The 21,349-nt window shown below is 44.8% G+C and overlaps 1 protein-coding gene across 4 annotated transcripts; it reads right to left on the bottom strand.

Annotated features, from left to right (window-relative positions):
• Window positions 1-690: 690 nt before the first annotated feature.
• On the bottom strand, window positions 691-21,250 carry hbp1 (HMG-box transcription factor 1). 4 transcript variants are annotated; one of them, XM_083662962.1, is made up of 11 exons: window positions 21,222-21,250; window positions 19,674-19,839; window positions 19,368-19,575; window positions 16,729-16,852; window positions 16,467-16,581; window positions 15,344-15,471; window positions 14,956-15,112; window positions 11,457-11,601; window positions 9,266-9,556; window positions 1,813-1,954; window positions 691-1,662 (listed from the first exon to the last, which is right to left on the bottom strand). In XM_083662962.1, exons 2-11 carry the CDS (start codon window positions 19,771-19,773, stop codon window positions 1,645-1,647), a joined length of 1,428 nt encoding a protein of 475 aa, XP_083519088.1. In that variant the 5' UTR covers window positions 19,774-19,839; window positions 21,222-21,250; the 3' UTR covers window positions 691-1,644. The 4 variants fall into 4 exon arrangements, with proteins under 4 accessions (XP_083519088.1, XP_083519089.1, XP_083519090.1 ...); XM_083662963.1 differs by having other exon boundaries at window positions 15,356-15,471; XM_083662964.1 differs by having other exon boundaries at window positions 19,368-19,548.
• Window positions 21,251-21,349: the final 99 nt, after the last annotated feature.

Raw genomic sequence — 21,349 nt, 5'->3', positions numbered from 1 at the left:
CTCAGATTTGCCTATGCGCACTGGGAAATGCGCTATGCTACGTATCGTTTTCAATTTCCATTCATAAAATTCACCCTGTGCGCTCTGTGTGTTACCCTACGTTCACACACAGCACCCAAGCCTTGCCTTTACCCACGCTTTTAAATAGACGTCCGTTTTAGTCAATGAGGCTGTGTACACAGGGCGCCTCAACGTGAACCTTCCGTGTACCCACGCCTCACCTGAGCTGCGCCGATTTTTACGTGAGTTCTATTTTCAAGCCGACTAGGCGCGTGAAGGCAGACTTCTTCTGTCAAGCCATGAAAGAAAAACGCGACAATATCCGTGGGAAATGGCAAAGTCAACTGAATTTCAAAATAAAATTGTGTTACAGCGTTGAGCAGAGAGAGAGAGAGAGATAGATTGATGGGTGGCTATCACGTGGGGCTTTTCAGAGTCAGTATACCCTCTGGAAAAAGGTAGACTACACCACTGATCATGTCACATGACTCATCGCGAAGCCACCAGAAACTTTCCAGAGGGCTGATTGGCCCGTGGGGCTGCACTTTGAGAGAACCCCTGTTTTAGACAAAGTCGAGGGCACATCTGGCTACACAAGTGTCTTCATATTCAAACACAGAGCGAAGCATCTCCACAAGTCATGTGAACTGCAGTATAACAAAAAAAAAGAAACAAACACTCGGATTTGATGCAAGATGCACGTTTAAAAAGGTATTTATAATATAATACAAGGATATTTTGTGCAAGAGGTTGGTGGGGCGTGTGAACCTGTACATTATCAACAAAGTACTATCAATTCAATGGCACCCTGCAAGCGGAAAAACAAGGCTATTGGAGCCATGACGGTGCCAAACAGCTAACATACTGTATCAAGATACAATGTATTATACAAATTGTGTTCACTAGTATACAATGGCTGTATAAGATTAGATTACATATTTATATAAAGTGCAAAAGAAATGAAACACTTACAGTGAGGGCCTGGCCCTGAAGTGCTGTGTGACTGAGTTTTTAAACCCACCACCAACACACCCTAAGAGCCTCCTCATCATTATGGCCAGGTGGTTGGGCCGACACAGTCTATATGGCCTTGGCAGGGGAGTCTCACAAACTATTGGCCAAAGTTCATCTGAATATACTGTATTACAAAATGTATGAAAGGGTTACCGATCGGTGCATTCTATTGAATTGTACAAATATAATCAATATGAACAGTTGCGGAAAAAAGTTGTCTAAAAAAAATCCCCCTTTTTACAATTATAAATAGACACTTGTTGTTTACTGCTCCTTCTACACTGAGCATAGCACCACAGGGTCTCATTCTTAAAAACCTAGAAATATGAAATAACCTGAAATATATGAGCAGATTTCATTCTTATTTCCGAGGAATAAGACATCTCTGACATCAAAAGATATAAGAAAATATAAGCACTGTTAGTTACTAGATTACATGCTTTTGTTTATAGTTAATAGCTGCTGTTTCTCTTAATGGTTTGTCTCTATAGTTCGGGGTTATAGAAAGCAAGTGAAGTCAGCATCACAGTTGAGTCCCAAGAATACAGGAGAGCAAAGAGGCATGAAGCGCGGTCAGTCAGACTCTGTCCAGCACCTCTCCTCACCAACCACCAGCATCTGGGGGATTATCTAGGTCTGCTGGGAACCCTGCGCAAAGACGACGAGTGATTATTTTCAAACCTACGTTCAGAAAATGGCAGTACTGTGTGCAGTGCAACTAATGTATTTGGCAATCTGGTTGAAAGTGGGAAGAAAAGGCATTACAACTGTAGATGTGAAAGTGCTTTTGCTCCTTACCGAGTTGGTTCTTTTGCGTTTCCAGCAGTCTGGATTGAGTCTTTTCTGCTCCTCGGCCAGAGCCTTGGCCTCCATGGTGTACATCCTCCTCTCCTCGCTCTTCATCTTCTTCCACTTGTCACCCAGGATCACACTAATGGCTCTGTGGTGAGAGGTCAGAGGTCAGAAGATCAACAACTCACTTCTTTCAGGCCGTCTGTCAACGTGTTTGTTTGTCTGTTTGACTTCTTGTCCTTTCTTTATCCAGGGAAGTCAACTGAGGTCGTATTCATGTTTCCAGCTTTTACACATACATCATGTGACATTAAAACTCTGAACTTGAAACTACTCAAAATGTAATTGTATTAGTTGGGTCACCTGCTCCTTAAGGCAGCTCCTTAATGCGATACATTAGTGACTGTGAACAAATTTAATAAAAATATTATTGGACAACTAAATTAATAAATAATGTGGTGCGGGAGGATCCTCTCTTATCATATCGTCAGTGGACAATACTGCCTGCCCTGAACGATATCCAATTTTGAATAAAAAAGGACAATGTCAGCCACATGATTTATAATAATAATAATAATAATGATTGGATTTATATAGCGCCTTTCCAAGGCTCAAAGCGCTTCACAGAATCATTATTCGTTCACACCATTCGTACCGGTGGTTCAGAAGCGTGGCAGCCACACATTGGCGCTCAACGGCCCCTCCGACCACCATCATTCATGTCTACATTCATACCATTCATGTCTACATTCATACCAATCATACCAATCATACCAATCATACGAGGCAAGGAGGGTTAAGTGTCTTGCCCAAGGACACAACGACAGCAGCTGGGAGGGAGCGGGGATCGAACCGCCAACCCTTGCGTCATTGGCCGACCCGCTCTACCTCCTGAGCTAAAGCCGTCCCATCAGTCTATCATCAGTATCAGTCTAACCCTAGTTGGGGGGATAGATGCTTTGGTCAAGAGATTTCTGACGGTGGTCAGGGTTGAGGGCTACTGTCATAAATCACACGTCATCACAGAACTGAAAAAATAACCCATTTATAATCAGAGAACAGAAAGAATGACGCGTAGACTCCCTCTGTGCGTAGTACAATCATGTTCCTTCATGTTTTATTCTAAGAGCAATTGTGTTACTTTTATTCTCAGCTCAGCATTTGGGCCTAAGTGCCTCCATGAGGCCACGCCTTCACTTACCATTACACTGACTTTTAGTCCAGTCTGTTGCTCCGGGCTGTAACACTATAGTCCAGTCTGTTGTTCTGGGCTGTAACACTATAGTCCAGTCTGTTGCTCTAGGCTGTAACACTATAGTCCAGTCTGTTGTTCTGGGCTGTAACACTATAGTCCAGTCTGTTGTTCTAGGCTGTAACACTATAGTCCAGTCTGTTGTTCTGGGCTGTAACACTATAGTCCAGTCTGTTGTTCTGGGCTGTAACACTATAGTCCAGTCTGTTGCTCTAGGCTGTAACACTATAGTCCAGTCTGTTGTTCTGGGCTGTAACACTATAGTCCAGTCTGTTGCTCTAGGCTGTAACACTATAGTCCAGTCTGTTGCTCTGGGCTGTAACACTATAGTCCAGTCTGTTGCTCTAGGCTGTAACACTATAGTCCAGTCTGTTGTTATAGGCTGTAACACTATAGTCCAGTCTGTTGCTTTGGGCTGTAACACTATAGTCCAGTCTGTTGTTCTGGGCTGTAACACTAAAGTCCAGTCTGTTGCTCTGGGCTGTAACACTATAGTCCAGTCTGTTGCTCTGGGCTGTAACACTATAGTCCAGTCTGTTGCTCTAGGCTGTAACACTATAGTCCAGTCTGTTGTTCTGGGCTGTAACACTATAGTCCAGTCTGTTGCTCTGGGCTGTAACACTATAGTCCAGTCTGTTGTTATAGGCTGTAACACTATAGTCCAGTCTGTTGCTCCGGGCTGTAACACTATAGTCCAGTCTGTTGCTCTGGGCTGTAACACTATAGTCTAGTCTGTTGCTCTGGGCTGTAACACTATAGTCCAGTCTGTTGCTCTGGGCTGTAACACTATAGTCCAGTCTGTTGCTCTGGGCTGTAACACTATAGTCCAGTCTGTTGCTCTAGGCTGTAACACTATAGTCCAGTCTGTTGTTCTGGGCTGTAACACTATAGTCCAGTCTGTTGCTCTGGGCTGTAACACTATAGTCCAGTCTGTTGTTATAGGCTGTAACACTATAGTCCAGTCTGTTGCTCTGGGCTGTAACACTATAGTCCAGTCTGTTGTTCTGGGCTGTAACACTATAGTCCAGTCTGTTGCTCTGGGCTGTAACACTATAGTCCAGTCTGTTGCTCTGGGCTGTAACACTATAGTCCAGTCTGTTGCTCTGGGCTGTAACACTATAGTCCAGTCTGTTGCTCTGGGCTGTAACACTATAGTCCAGTCTGTTGCTCTAGGCTGTAACACTATAGTCCAGTCTGTTGTTCTGGGCTGTAACACTATAGTCCAGTCTGTTGCTCTGGGCTGTAACACTATAGTCCAGTCTGTTGCTCTAGGCTGTAACACTATAGTCCAGTCTGTTGCTCTGTGCTGTAACACTATAGTCCAGTCTGTTGTTCTGGGCTGTAACACTATAGTCCAGTCTGTTGCTCTGGGCTGTAACACTATAGTCCAGTCTGTTGCTCTGGGCTGTAACACTATAGTCCAGTCTGTTGCTCTGGGCTGTAACACTATAGTCCAGTCTGTTGTTATAGGCTGTAACACTATAGTCCAGTCTGTTGCTCCGGGCTGTAACACTATAGTCCAGTCTGTTGCTCTGGGCTGTAACACTATAGTCTAGTCTGTTGCTCTGGGCTGTAACACTATAGTTTAGTCTGTTGCTCTGGGCTGTAACACTATAGTCCAGTCTGTTGCTCTGGGCTGTAACACTATAGTCCAGTCTGTTGCTCTGGGCTGTAACACTATAGTCCAGTCTGTTGTTCTGGGCTGTAACACTATAGTCCAGTCTGTTGCTCTGGGCTGTAACACTATAGTCCAGTCTGTTGTTCTGGGCTGTAACACTATAGTCCAGTCTGTTGCTCTGGGCTGTAACACTATAGTTTAGTCTGTTGTTCTGGGCTGTAACACTATAGTCCAGTCTGTTGCTCTGGGCTGTAACACTATAGTCCAGTCTGTTGCTCTGGGCTGTAACACTATAGTCCAGTCTGTTGTCCTGGGCTGTAACACTATAGTCCAGTCTGTTGCTCTGGGCTGTAACACTATAGTCCAGTCTGTTGTCCTGGGCTGTAACACTATAGTCCAGTCTGTTGCTCTGGGCTGTAACACTATAGTCCAGTCTGTTGCTCTGGGCTGTAACACTATAGTCCAGTCTGTTGTTCTGGGCTGTAACACTATAGTCCAGTCTGTTGTTCTGGGCTGTAACACTATAGTCCAGTCTGTTGCTCTGGGCTGTAACACTATAGTCCAGTCTGTTGTTCTGGGCTGTAACACTATAGTCCAGTCTGTTGCTCTGGGCTGTAACACTATAGTCCAGTCTGTTGTTCTAGGCTGTAACACTATAGTCCAGTCTGTTGCTCTGTGCTGTAACACTATAGTCCAGTCTGTTGCTCTGGGCATTAACTCTATAGTCCAGTCTGTTGCCCCGGGCTGTAACACTATAGTCCAGTCTGTTGCTCTGGGCTGTAACACTATAGTCCAGTCTGTTGTTCTGGGCTGTAACACTATAGTCCAGTCTGTTGCTCTGGGCTGTAACACTATAGTCCAGTCTGTTGCTCTGGGCTGTAACACTATAGCCCAGTCTGTTGCCCCGGGCTGTTACACTATAGTCCAGTCTGTTGCTCTGGGCTGTAACACTATAGTCCAGTCTGTTGCTCTGGGCTGTAACACTATAGTCCAGTCTGTTGCTCTGGGCTGTAACACTATAGTCCAGTCTGTTGCTCCAGGCTGTAACACTATAGTCCAGTCTGTTGCTCTGGGCTGTAACACTATAGTTTAGTCTGTTGTTCTGGGCTGTAACACTATAGTCCAGTCTGTTGCTCTGGGCTGTAACACTATAGTCCAGTCTGTTGCTCTGGGCTGTAACACTATAGTTTAGTCTGTTGTTCTGGGCTGTAACACTATAGTCCAGTCTGTTGCTCTGGGCTGTAACTCTATAGTCCAGTCTGTTGCTCTGGGCTGTAACACTATAGTCCAGTCTGTTGTTCCGGGCTGTAACACTATAGTCCAGTCTGTTGCTCTGGGCTGTAACACTATAGTCCAGTCTGTTGCTCTGGGCTGTAACACTATAGTCCAGTCTGTTGCTCTGGGCTGTTACACTATAGTCCAGTCTGTTGCTCTGGGCTGTAACACTATAGTCCAGTCTGTTGCTCTGGGCTGTAACACTATAGTCCAGTCTGTTGTTATAGGCTGTAACACTATAGTCCAGTCTGTTGCTCTGGGCTGTAACACTATAGTCCAGTCTGTTGCTCTGGGCTGTAACACTATAGTCCAGTCTGTTGCTCTGGGCTGTAACACTATAGTCCAGTCTGTTGCTCTGGGCTGTTACACTATAGTCCAGTCTGTTGCTCTGGGCTGTAACACTATAGTCCAGTCTGTTGCTCTGGGCTGTAACACTATAGTCCAGTCTGTTGTTATAGGCTGTAAGACTATAGTCCAGTCTGTTGCTCTAGGCTGTTACACTATAGTCCAGTCTGTTGCTCTGGGCTGTAACACTATAGTCCAGTCTGTTGCTCTGGGCTGTAACACTATAGTCCAGTCTGTTGCTCTGGGCTGTAACACTATAGTCCAGTCTGTTGTTCTGGGCTGTAACACTATAGTCCAGTCTGTTGTTCTGGGCTGTAACACTATAGTCCAGTCTGTTGTTCTGGGCTGTAACACTATAGTCCAGTCTGTTGCTCTGGGCTGTAACACTATAGTCCAGTCTGTTGCTCTGGGCTGTAACACTATAGTCCAGTCTGTTGTTCTGGGCTGTAACACTATAGTCCAGTCTGTTGTTCTGGGCTGTAACACTATAGTCCAGTCTGTTGCTCTGGGCTGTAACACTATAGTCCAGTCTGTTGTTCTGGGCTGTAACACTATAGTCCAGTCTGTTGCTCTGGGCTGTAACACTATAGTCCAGTCTGTTGCTCTGGGCTGTAACACTATAGTCCAGTCTGTTGTTCTGGGCTGTAACACTATAGTCCAGTCTGTTGTTCTGGGCTGTAACACTATAGTCCAGTCTGTTGTTCTGGGCTGTAACACTATAGTCCAGTCTGTTGCTCTGGGCTGTAACACTATAGTCCAGTCTGTTGTTCTGGGCTGTAACACTATAGTCCAGTCTGTTGTTCTGGGCTGTAACACTATAGTCCAGTCTGTTGTTCTGGGCTGTAAGACTATAGTCCAGTCTGTTGTTCTGGGCTGTAACACTATAGTCCAGTCTGTTGCTCTGGGCTGTAACACTATAGTCCAGTCTGTTGCTCTGGGCTGTAACACTATAGTCCAGTCTGTTGTTCTGGGCTGTAACACTATAGTCCAGTCTGTTGTTCTGGGCTGTAACACTATAGTCCAGTCTGTTGCTCCGGGCTGTAACACTATAGTCCAGTCTGTTGCTCTGGGCTGTAACACTATAGTTCAGTGCGTTCAGTATCAATCCACACAAAGAGAGGCTTGTAAACAGTGAGTCAGTGCACCCTGTACCACCGCCCCCCCCTCACCCTAATCCCCTAACTAACAATATCCCTGATGATCGAAGCTGCTTCATAACAGACAATGAGGAGAATGTCACTGTACTGCATGCTCTGACACAATGATAGGGCCATTCATTACAAAGTCATGCTGCAGCCAGTTTGAGCTTCTCTCCGCCCGCTGCATGATGGGCACGAGACAGGAGGTTTGATGTTGGTCCAGGTTGGTGAGAAGAGGAATGGGGTGGATTGTCTCAAGTAGAGATTTATACGCTTTTGTTTTGACCAAATTATGTTATCTTAGGACAATTGCCCTTGAACACGGCTGCATCTCCAAGTGAACGCCGGCTGCTCATTTGAACCACTGGAGGGCGATGAATAGTAAATACAGCACCGGCATATTAAGCTGTGTTCACACAGAGATATTTATTTTTCTCTCTGTCGCTTGATTCAACCCTTTGGAATCGCTCTGTCGCTCTGTTTAAATCGCTCATCAACAGGCACACGAATTGACGGACATGTGGGGGCTATAACGTTACGCAATGTCATGATGTTTGTCCACTACGAGCCACCGTAGCTGTTTACAAGCTAAGCCTATCAGCGTGCTCCCAACGCGAGCTCCATACCGGTAGGACAGACTTCACTTCATGTCAGCTGTCAGGCTGTCAATGTGGTTTGTTGCCACACAATAAACCAGCGGTTTGTTCCAAGCCAGTGTGATCCTTGACTCACTCTCACACGGCAGCCAATCAGCGTTGAACAGCGAGCGACTGATGCCAGCGTATTTTCGCTCGAGTTGGGATATTTCATCTGGGGCTACAAGCGTATTTTCTCCCTATCGCTCTGTCTCTGCCGCTCGGGCGCCCAGCGATTTTTCTCCTGGGCGAATATACACTCAATCGCTCGTTTGCATTGACTTTGTATGTAAACTCGATGCCAGCGAAAAACTTTAATAGGTCGGTGTGAACGCAGCTTTAGTGATCAAATGTTGACAGTATTATCGCCATTGTTGCATCTCACTACGATAAAGCCCAATTTATGCTTTGTCTGCCGACACTTTTGAAAATGTCGCCGACAGAAATGAGGACTTGAGTCGACACTTTCAAGTTTTGGCGAGCAGCGTCTGCTACCTGGTGAAATGTCTAGTGCCACTAAATGTCGCTGTCTACGTCATAGTATCGCGCTAGTCTGATTGGCTATATAGACGGCACGCGCTTGACTTCCTTGTTTTGGTTTTCGCTCGATTGGAATGAATGAACGTGTCCCCGCTATTTTTTATCAGCCTGTCCTTGATGTATGACTTCGTGAAAATCACAAAGAACATCATGACCAATTTCCCAGAGAGAGAGGAGGTGAGTTGTGTGGTTGTGTGTTGTTTATATGCGGCTGCAGCCAAGTACGTTACATCTTGCCTCCGAGGTGGTTTCACTGTGCATTTCGTTCCCCCTCTTCTCTTGGCTGTCTGCACTATAGCGTTCGAGTGTCACGTGACCGTTGAACCGAGGCGAACGTTCACTGAAGTATAAATACAACACCATGAGCGACACTTTATTTTTCGTCTGCGACCATGTGCTGAGCGACACTTTCTAATAAGTATAAATTAAGCTTAAGAAGGCGAGGGGTTCCGCTCACGGCGCGGCACACAATTGCTAAAAGTTGAACACGTTACAAATAGGCTAGTTTGAATTATAACTACATACTACTAAATACCTGTTTACAGCTGAAAAAAAGTTTTTTCCATGTACTCTTTCATCTAAAAGGTGGTGCCAATGGCTGCAATGGATCTCATAGAGATCCACACTTTGACTACAGCAAATGAAGACTGCCTACCTGTTATCCTTCCCAGGATACATCTGGGTGTACTCCACTCGGTACTTCTTGGCGAAGAGCATGAAGGCATTCATTGGCCGCTTGCATTTTGTGGGTGTGGCACCACTGGCTGCTGTCCCTGAGGTTTGACTCCTGTTTGATTTGCTACTAGAAGATTGGGGGGAGCTGGAGCGCTCAAGTTTATCACAGTCCGGGCTTACGGCGCCCCCGCTGGACTGGGAGGTCCTGCGCTGACGAGCCATGCTGCTGAGAACATACACCGCTGAGGAATCCAACGGGGTGAAGTCATAACTGCAGGACGCAAAAGGAAGAAAAAGAAAGGAAGAAACATTATTTGTCTTTCATTAACTCAAAGTTTGATCTATAAGCCTCTGTCAGCACAGAATCCATAGTGTAACCGCATTCATTTTGCATCCACTTGTCAGTTTATAGAGAGCCAAAGTGGAACGTCACTTCCTGCTTCAGCACTGTACCAGAGATTTTCATCCGCCATTTATTTTCCTATAGATATTTCGTAAAATGTTTGGTTCAGATATATTTAGAAACAGGAGAGACCACATAACATTTCACTTGGACCAAAACGTTAAAAAATCACAGGTTTAAAGAAAATATTTGTTCTGTGTTGTTAAATGTTCTATGGTCTCTCCCGATTCTAAATATAGCTGAACCGTTTGGTTTGACGAAGTAAAACTATTTTTATAAGCATTTTATGAAACGTCCATGGGAAAATAAATGGCGGATGAAAATCTCTGGTACAGTGCTGAAGCAGGAAATAGGCGGTCACTTTGCCTCTCTATAACACTCTGTGTGCATGCAAACAGGTGGAAGTCACACCTATTTCTTTGCAGTCAACTTTTGTTCTGAAAGTGTAAAGGACCGTTCTACAAACTCCTTATGTAAGTGTGTGTTAAGTGAAGATGTGTACAGTATCAATGCATAGATGGAAATAGATCAATGTGTACACAGCACACACTGTAGGCCTTTATTCAGAGTGGACAAGAAGACTGCTGCAGCAGCTAAGCATACATGTTCGGCATAAATGCGAATAACACAGAATTCTTGGGTTTTTGACCAAATTCTTGTGGAAATAGTCAAACGCTAACATTAAGTCCCCTGAAAAGAAACAGGGATGTATTTTTGTTTGTGTACGTCGGAAACTTCTTGAGGCGTGCATGTCAATGAGTACGCACAGAAATGTGCCATGTGGCAAATGCACTTTTAGCTTTCGCACTGCTACACTGAATGATGGCCTGCATGTTCCATTTCACCAACCACATGTTGTAATTAGCACCTACAATGATGATTATTGACTGGAGTAGTCACTTCAGTCAGTGCTGTGTTCTGCAGCATAATGTGGACATATGCATCTTCAGCAAACATATCAATCCACTCTCTCTCTCTTCTCTACTCTGCTGATAAGATGACATGTGCTCCCCTACACTTCATAAGGTTTAAGTGCTGTTAGCCACATATAATAACTTCCGTCTTTGATGACACAATGCAGGATCACATTGGTTACAAGCAGAGCACTCTAGTAAGAGAGTAGTCTGGCGCCGCAGGTCGCCATAGTGGGATTACGATGGGCGGCGCTTAGCGGCGGTGTCCTTGGAAAATAGTTTCAAACAATCCAACTTGCCGTTTTCAGCGTGTAGCAACGAGCTAGCGTGTAGGTTTCTGCCGTTAGCTTGCTAGCTAGTTAGCGTTGTTGTTTTCACTGCGGCGGCAGGGCACTATTTACAGCGACACACAGGGAGGAGGGAGCGGAAGCCGCTCTGATTGACGTGGGCGGAGCCAATGACAGAGCTTGTAATAATAAGCCGGGAGCGGACATCCGGCAGCGACTGAAACAGTCGCTCCAATGGGAGAGCAGAGTAGAGCAGGGGAGGGTTTATCCCAGTTATGGAGACCTGCGGCGCCAGACTCCTCGGACGGAAGGGAGAGGAGGCTGGCCAGCGAGACTAGTAAGCCAGCGGAGGTCCAAAATGCGTGACTCAGTAGCCAATGAACAGCCAGGAAGGGGGCTCGCACTACGTTTGAATGCTAAAATAAAGCTGATAATATACAATTTGATTCTTTAAATGTCAGACCCTTTCAAAGTACATCATAAACTGTCCATTTTGCTGCAACTCGACAGCGCTGCTTAATCCAGAACCTTACTTCCGGGGAACTCTGGTTACACGGGCGGGCATACCTCCTGAAAGTGTCAAAGACAACAGAGTCATCACAGTTGATGGCATCGGGGTGGCTTGGTGGCAGACACAGGTCGCCCAGCTGCATCTCATAGCAAGGGATCCCATGGTGCACCACGGTAAGGCTCGGATAAAAGGAAGCCCACCCTGAAAAGTGAAGAGATGGAGATGGAAAAATATGATAACAACACCCTTTTGTTCCAAGACCATTGATTCATTCATTCATTCAATGTTTTAATTATACAGGGTTCCTACTTTATATACAGTCTATGGTTCCTACACATTTTCTGTTTCAAAATTCCATAGTTATCCAGACTCAAATTCCCAGACTTCTCTGTCAGACCATATTTGACATCTGAGTACACAAGGGCATCACTTTGTGTTGAGAAGTGGTGGGGACATGTCCCCATTGTAAATGACACCTATGACCACACCACAGCTTGGAGGTTTTGGATTTGGGCCTCAGTGGAAGCTTGGACTTTGAAGAACTGAAGAACCTGAAGATCATCAAAGACACAAACCATCCCCACAACAGCCTGTTCTCCCTGTTACCCTCAGGGAGGAGATACAGGGTCCCAAAAGCACGCACAAATCGCTTGAGGGACAGTTTCTTCCCGCAGGCCACGAGACTCCTTAACATACACAAATAGTGTAGTAGCTGTACTGTACTGTACTGTAGCTGCTACCATTATGTATGTCTAATGTTTAATTGTATGTTTAATTAGGTACCGTAAATTCCGGACTATAAGACGCACCGGTCTATAAGCCGCGGGACCAAAATTGACTATTTTTTTCTTCTATAAGCCGCACCGGTCTATAAGCCGCGGGTGTTTTGATGTTTAATTACCATATGAAAGGGTTCGTGCACAGAGAGGAATGTCGGGAAAGAGATGGCTGTTTGGGGAAGCTCCCATTTATTAACATTTCAACAAAACAAAACAAAAGTCAGGTCACTAATCCCCAGACAAAATCACACAACAATAGGCTATATGTGCAGCAAACCTGTAACCAGAGAAGTCAAGTCACTAATCCTCGTCTTCCTCTTCTTCCTGCGTACTGAAACCACCAAAGTCCTCATCTTCAGTGTCGGAAACGAACAGGTTCAGGGTGGCTTCGTCAACCACTCTCCTCTCTCCTTCATTGTCACTCAAAACCAACAAACTCCTCTTCATCACTGTCGGCATCGAACAGCCTCTGAAGCCTCTGACGGCCCTCAGCGCCAGCTGTGGCGGCGTCATCCTCTTCATCCCGCAGCAGTCCAGCGTTTTGGAACCCGTTGGTGATTGTGGATGTTTTCACACTCCTATAATATTCCGTGATCTTCCTTTGTGTGAATTCGCCGAAGTTTGTGATTTTCTCCTGGTAGTCGGGAGGGAGTTGTTCAGTAGTTCTCCCCCGGACGGACAGTCCCTTTCGTCTCATGAATCGGAAGCACCAAGATGGCCCACCTCTGAAATGTTCAATTTTCATCTCGGTGGCGACTGTTTTGGCCTTCAGTCGGATCTGCACCGTGGAAACGCCTCGGCCGTCTGCTCTCTGGGTCAACACCCAATCTTTAAGGGAATCTTCAAGTTCGGGCCATCTGCTTTTATGACCTCTGAAGGACTTTTTGGTCTTCTTGCACTGAGACAGTTCCTCCTGCTGCTTCTTCCAACGTCTCACCATTGACTCATCGATGCCCAGGGTACGCGCTGCTGCTCTGTTTCCCTCTTTTAATGCGAGATTGACTGCTTTCAACTTGAAAGCTGCGTCGTGTGAATTTCTGCGTACCTTCCCCATGGTAAGTGAGAGTGTTGCTTCTACTGCTCGTCTTGTTGTGAATATTCCTTGATCTTCCTTTGTGTGAATTCGCCAAAGTTTGTGATTTTCTCCTGGTAGTCGGGGGAGGGAGTTGTTGGTCGAGTGGCCGTTTGCTTACCGTAATTACCATATGTAAGTGGTCACGCACAGAGGGGATTGTCGGGAAAGAGATGGCTGTTTGAGGAAGCTCCCATTTACCGTATTACCGTAACATTTCAACAAAACAACATAACACAACACCACCGTTGTTTATTTTTACAGTGCACACAGTGTCCGCGGTGTGGTGAAAAGAGGGCAAGAGAGGAAATTAAAACAGAAGTGGATTTATAGTTAGAAAGAGTGCTAAAAAAGAGAGATTTTATTTGTATTTTTTTTTTTTTTTCTCTCGGAAAAAATCCATAGATAAGACGCACCGTTATATAAGCCGCAGGGGCCAAAAAACGGGAAAAAAGCCGCGGCTTATAGTCCGGAATTTACGGTATATGCTATTTGCACCTGTACGTCAAATACGTCGATTTTAAAATGTTTAAGCACGTCTAAAGTATGCACATGACATGTGCACCTACGTGCAGTGAATATGTCACTGTCTCTGACTTGTCTTATCACTCTACTGCCTTATTGCTTGTTGTGTCTCTTGTTGTTTTTGCACTCATATGCCCTGTTATATTTGCACTATGTTGTAAACGGAGTCCACAGCACAAGAATTTCACACGTGATACTTGTACCACGGAGTGACAATAAAAAATCTTGAATCTTGAATCTTGAAAAAACTTCCCAAGTGAAGACTGAAAAGCTCTGACAGAGATATGAGCAGGGGATTATGAGAGAGGAAACCACAGAGAGCTGAACTTTTACTGACATGGAAATTATTCTGTTGATGCACAGGAAGCATCTGCGGCCGCCAGGCGTACAAGCAAGCTCCTCTTGGAAACACATCTAGACTGTCTATATATTTCTCAGTTTGGGCCTCTGATATGAAAGTGTAAAAGAGTAAGACAGGTGGGATTTGAAAGAGTGAACAGCTACACACCAAGCAGCTGTTTATCTCACTGAGCTGGAGCCATGGACTGCCCAGTCTCCTTCATCAGCTTATTTCTATCAGTGTTCTCAAACTACTGATGATGAAGATACATCACTGCCGGCATCTTACAGCCAGCAGCTTATCATGCAGAGATGCTAAGTCATGGATAGTGAAAGGTGGTGACAGATACCAGGGCAGACACAAAATCATTCACTTAAGTGCCCTATTTTGGGATGAAAAAGGTTTGCATCTCTGACACGTGTACATTTCTGAAGCCAGTGTCTGATGCAGGGATTGAACTAACAACCTTCTGCACCACCACCATTATGTTTACCTGGGTGAGCTACAGCCCACTTCCTCAGGCATAGAGCTGGGCAATATTATGGACGGAAAATCATATCTCTGTATTTTTAGGCTGAACGGTGACACACAAATCACGATGTAAGTCTGTATTTTCTACAAGTGGGCTAAATGTTCAGTTGTAAGTCAAAGCCACATGTGAGATGTAGGGCTGGGTGATTTGGACAAAATCAAATATCACAATATTTTTGACCAAATACCTCTCTCTCTCTCTCTCTCTCTCTCTCAAAAAAAAAGTGTATTCATAAACTGCAAATTCCATATTTATTTGTTTAAAACTGGAAATTAAAAGGGCATCTGTGATTAAAAAAACATGTTACCTTTACGTTTGACAAAAAAGGGGTGATCCAGTCGGCATTCGGCTGTTAAAAGGCCGTCATCGGGTGAGCCGGGGTCAAAGGTCAGTTTGAGAACTACCTGGCTATAAGATACGCTCTCTTCATGGCTCACCAGCTGAAGCCCCTCTGAACCGTAGCTCTGTAAATTGACACCAAAAGCAAATCAGATTAGATTAGAACTCACCACTGAGATAAGCAAGTGGAATTGGTACCTCGTTGCTTTCAGATGCAGGGTAAAAGAATAGCCGTGTGCCTGGTTGGTCTTATAGTTGGTCAGAGTCAGTGATGAAACAGTAGTAGAGGTGAGGTGGACACTGGCGAAAGGTGCTACAGAGAATTGCAGATGGCTACAGATGATTTGAAGACATACCAAGGTCCCTACCTTGAGAGAGAAGGATGGCATCATGGTTTCATCGTCCGAGTCGTCGTCAGAATGTCGGAGGTCATCGGCGTCCTGCCACTCCACGTTAGGACCTCGATGGAAGCGCAGGCGAGTTCCTGAACATCGAGACAACAGTGTCAACTGAAAAATAACGTGTCTGAGGGACTGACAGCAGAATGTAAGGTGACCCGTCATGCTGCTATTTGGACACCAGAGGTCAGTATTTCTCTACAAAATGTCCTACTGTAAAGGAAACACTGATAGCAGCACCTCTACAGCTTGTGACCATAATACAATCTTGATGACGTCCAATTGTGAAGAAGGCCGTTAGGCTGAAACGTTCGTGCTGTACCTGGTGAAAACTGGAATAAATACAACAAAAGGACATTTTTGTGTGCTGGCTCTCCTTCTCCTTCAAAGTATTCTCCTGTGCCGTGCACCGAAACTTTAAAAACACCGGTGAGTGTGCTCGCTACTGGCTGATTGCCAGTTTGTTTGACAATTGTTATCAGTAGACTGACCACGTTTGGTCAGAACGTCCTGTCTATAAAAGGCAGCCAAACATGGAACAGTCTCCCCGTCTCCATAAGGGACAGCCCCACCCTTGTTACTTTTAAAGGTAGACTTAAACAATGGCTGAAGTCCAACCAGTCATGTGACCACAGGTAATATGTTTTCTTTTCTTTTCTTTTTTGTGTGCATTGCTACTATGTATTTTTTATTTTTGCAAGTGTAATTGCTGCTATGTATTTTAGAGTGTATTGCCGCTACTTATGTTTTACGTATTTTTGAGTGTATTGCTGCTACTTATGTTCTACGTATTGCTGCTACTTATGTTTTACGTTTGATGTATTTCTGTGTTTTATGTCTTTCGGGGACAACGGATGGAAATTAGCCTCGTGCTAAATCCGTCAATTTTTACACTCTTATTATGTTCCAGGTGATTGTATCTGCTTCATGGTTTTTGTGTTCATTGATTTTGCACTGTCCCATCCAAATAAACAAATAAATAAATAAAGTAATCAGTATGCTTTTGGGACAGAGCTACTAAGAAAAGTTCATGTTGAATTTGTGACTGATGCATGCATAATGTGAGAGCGCATGTAGGCACCTTTCAGGAAGCAATGCCAGGCTGTGGAGGGCCAGGAATGAGACCAGGCCATGTCTTCATCATCTGAGAATGATGAAGCCATGCAGAAAACTCCAGACTCTGATTCACTGCTGGCCTGTTGGGGAGGGGTGGGAGAAAAAAAGCTTAGGATGACATCAAAATATAAATTGTATGTAGACGCCATCGATAGGGTCTCTGCAAGAGAATAATGAATGGATAGTGCTTTATCAGAAATCCGTTGAGGTTAGAGGTTAAAGGTTACCCTGACACGCCTGCTGCGCTCCCTGAGGTGGCCTCTAGAGGGGATGGGTACGCTGCTGGCCAACGGTGGCCGGGCATAGGAATGTAAACTATTACTGTTGCCAAAGATGTGGACAGGAGATGACCTGAAAAGAAAGACAAGAGAAGGTCAAGAGGTTATGATCACGAGGCATTAAATGCACGTGCAAGTCAATGAATTGCTTAGTCGATCGACGGAAAATTAAGTGATTCGAATTTGGATAATTGATTACTGTAATTGTTTAGTCATTTATCAAGCAAAAACACCAAGCAGTTGTTGATTATATCTTTACAAAGCTTAAGATTTGCTTGCTTTTCTAGGTTTCAAATCATTGTAAGATTAATACTTCTTGGTTTTTTTAAGTCATAATTTTGGGCTCTTTTGGGCTAAAAGCCTTGACATGGTTGTGTGTCAAAGCCCTTTCTGAATGCACCGAGGGGTGCGCCGCGGCTGGCGAGCGACGGCGCAAATATGACTTTGCGCCGTCGACGCAGACATCGACGAACAGCACGAGAGCCGTGATTGGCCGTTGCCTTGGGCCGCGTACGTATTATCCACTGAGTGATGTACTTGCTGTGAGACGTTGTGAGAGAGGGTAAAACGTCAATAAGTTGTTTGCAACCGCGTGATTCTGATGACGCACCACAAGCCACCTAGTGTTTCGGAGGTGTACTGCAGCCAACGCGCTGAGTGACGTTCGAGTATGTCTCGCTGTCACCGGCAAGACGGCGGCAAGACTCCAAGTCGAGGCTGACGCACAAGTATGTTTTCGGCTTAATCTGATCTGCTGATCATTTATAGACTAAATAATTAAGCAATTAATTGCAAAAAATAATGTTAGATAACAATCATTAGTTGTAGCTCTAGTGAGTATACATGCGTCTTCTTGCAGTGTCCAATTACACTGACTCGGAAGTCCTGTTGTCCCTGCATCAGGAGTGCTAGTGTGTGTTATTCTGTGAGTTGTCATTATCCCTGCAACAGGGTGGGAATTCCATAGAGGCCATGGCCTCCGTTGCAACCTCCCTCAGGCCGTGATGCCCTGAGATCCCAAAGGCCACCTTGGCAGTGCCCTGCTAGCAGCCTGTCAGTTGCTTTAAAAGCATCAGTGATCTCAGTTTAATGTAGCATGCCCTATGCAAAGGATGTGTCATTGGCTCATTTTAACACACATTTCAGAAAAATCCCTCGTCAGGATGTCAATATAGAGCAATGGCCTTTGTGCCCTGGCATGTGGCCTTGTGCCCTAAAAAAGATTGTGACACCGAAGGTCAGATGGCCTTACCCCTAAATTCTCAATGCAGTGGAATCCGGATTATAACAGCTCCTAGCTGGTTGGCCTGCATGTTTAGAAACAATTAGCCGGCTTATGCGCACTCCCGCGAGTGCGGATTTATGATCATCTGAGCGCCTAGTATAGGATCCGCATTATTGGAAAAGCAGCAGACACTGGCAGCTCATGATCCGGATCATGTAGCTGTTATGTCTGAGTGGGCGGGTGGTGGCACTTTACAAACCATGAATGTCCCAGTGATCATTATTTTCATGAATGGACGTAGCGTTAGTTACGTGGCTGGATTATTTGGAAGAGAGCCAAATTAGGTGAGTAAACAAGTAGTTTCTTTGTCCCCCATCTGCCAGTTTAAAAATGCAACAAGGAGATGATAGCCTACTACTAGAGTTGCGCGATCTTGACCTCAGTCAGATCGTCAATCGCCACCCTTTGACATTGCCAATACACAATGTCATTGCGCAAGCACATGGCTAATTAATATGGACGTTAACATCCATATTAATTAGCCATGTGCTTCAGCTGCGCTCGGGTACTTTGCTAACTTAGCATCGATGCTAGCGGGACTTACCCAGCTATCGTCATTGCCTGCTTACTGCTGCTTGCTGGTAATGTTAATCCCATGTCATAAAAAGTCTCCAGATTTGTCGCTAACGTTAGTCTCTTCTGAGAAAGATTGTCTCCAGGAGGGTCTGAAAAGTTGTCTCGAGTTGGATGCAGCCAAGTATTGTGAGGCAGCCAGCCAGTGTTGTGACTGTGAGCATCCAAGCTAACACAGCTGCAGAGAGGAGCCTATCAATTTATGCCAATGAGAGGAGCTGACTGACTGACAGCCTATATCGAGACATAGGCCTAGCCTAACTTTTGTGGGGAGAAATAAATTGAAAACTAGTCAGATATGACTTGAATGCCACTTGTAAAATAAATCACCCACAGTGATTGACGACGGTGTGACCACTATTTTGACTGAGCGGCTTTTGGCCGATGTAACAAAGGCAAGTGCTCATTTTTGGCACATTGCCACCCCTCGTTATTGCCTGAATGGTTGGAATGGATCCTCCGTTAAAACGGCATGTTTTTTAATGGAGTTTGGTTACAGATTCGCTAAAGCTGTTTCCATATCACATTTCTTGTTATCGATACACGCTACCGCACCCCTCCCCCCGCCCACTGACAGAGAGAATACGGACCATTTCCAGCTGTTTCTAAACACAGACTCCTCATGTCTAGAAAGGTAAAACCGGAAAATATCCTGCTCTGGCTAGCCGGACATGATCCAGACTTCATGTTTAGAAGAGGCTTTAGTGAATGAAGTGATTGTGCTGCAAACCTCTTATGGGGTGTGTCCTTCAGCAGGGGGCTCTGAGGACTGGTGGCGATGTTGGCCAGTTCAGTGAGCCAGTTGGTGCTGGGAGAGCTGCTGAGCTCCTGGTGAGACACCCCCGCTCCCACCTGAAACAGCCCCGGAGACCTCTGGTCCTCCTCCACCTCCTGCAGCTCCGGCATGTCATCTGGAGAGGGGGAGCAGGAGAGGTCAACTGTAAAAAAAAACATTATAAAATGTGTGGAAAATCTGGGTAGCCTGAATGCTGAATGTGCCATGTTGTTTACTTAGCATTTTGAGCCAAACGGTTACCAAAATCCATGTTGCACCCAGGTGAGGAGGCCAGGTCCTCGTTACACTTCAGCGGATCAAAGGAGTCGTCCATTCTTGCGTTCTGCTGTTTCCTCTTCATTCACAGGCTCCACGTCCGATTTTATTTCGCTTCCTGCATCACATTATGCGATGGCAGCTGAACAGACTGTTGAGACAATGAGGACAATATATAATATTAAACTGATTGATTGATTGAATATTATAGATTTCACAGAAACTGTTGCACAGAGTTATGTCCACTGATTTAGCAGTGAGGGCCAACTCAAAATTACAGAAAAGGGACCATCTATGTGTTTTAGTTTTAAAGTAGGCTAAGTTATTTGGATGTTTGATAGTTAAGCTATATAATGGTTTTATGAAAGCATTGTGAAAACAAAAACTCTGGAATTCTAAAACATTGAGTTTAAAAACCCCATGTATCAAAGATATTTGAAAGGAAATAAATACAAAATGACACAATATAAATGACACTCCAATACGTGTTGTGTATTATACGTTATCACATCAGTGCAGTAGGTATATGGGGATCCTTGCTTGAGGACATCCTTTGTCTGTGGATCGACACAGCAAACCTCTGACAGGCTAGTCATGTGACCCAGTGCGTGCAGGCCTTGTTTATAAACTTAAAGGACTTGGCGCATGCGTATCAGAGCTCATTCATTCAGAACTGCGTAGCAGGATCAATAGCTTGATGTAATTAAGTGGCATATCAGAGGTTTGAATTACATTTACAAAACAATATGGGAGTGAAAATAAACAGCTAGATGATTATGATTGGTGTGTACAGCTTCTGGTCGTTGATGGCATATAAAGTAAAGGATAGAACGCGACTGAAAAACATCAGGCTGTAACGTTAGGCTACAGGAAAAGATCAAAATACATGCATCGTTTCACAAAGAGCTATCGTTAATGTAAATGTCTGACAACCGATCGACATAAGCGCTGGAAGTTTTGGCAAACAGGGCGCAGTGGCTTCGACTCAATTACGTTAATGACATGCTATTCCGATTAAGTTAATTCATATTAAACTGTATTTGAAATATATTATCACCTCTAAAAAGACCTAATGGGGGGCTAGGCCTACAGTGTTTGCCCACTCCCCAAGAGGATTGTCTTCAGCAGAAACGGATCAGGCTGTTCGGTCGTCTACATTGTAAACAAAAGAATGTCAACAAGTTGAGGCATGACGCAACCTCTCTGCCCCCGTTCAAATGAATGAGAATGAGACGAAACCGTGTAAAAGTACTTTAGCAAAACTTTCACGCTAATCACGACTATTTTAACGTTTGACAATCTTCTCTTGATACGCGAACTGCCGTCGGACGTCTTGTTACTAGCAAAACAACAAGCGTCACAGCGAAAAAAAAATTCTCAAGCACGATTGTCATTCGACATCGAATAAGCGTATGACAACCTCAACATAACACGATTTTAAAATCGCAAAGCAACGCAGCGTACACTGCTTATCTTCAAAACAAGTTTCGGCCCTTTGTTTCTTCGAAATCAAGAAGACAACTTCCCACTTACCAAACCTGTCGCCATCAAGTAACTCTCTGGCATTCACTTGAGGGGTGGGAATGAATGCTTCCAAATAAGCCAATCTATTGGTGGATGGAAACGTCAGTAGCGACAATCTGCGGTTGCTATTGGTCGAT

Source organism: Poromitra crassiceps (assembly GCF_964638095.1).
Source record: "Poromitra crassiceps genome assembly, chromosome: 30".
Lineage (NCBI taxonomy): Eukaryota > Metazoa > Chordata > Actinopteri > Beryciformes > Melamphaidae > Poromitra > Poromitra crassiceps.
This window is presented reverse-complemented; position numbering and strand designations above follow the sequence as displayed.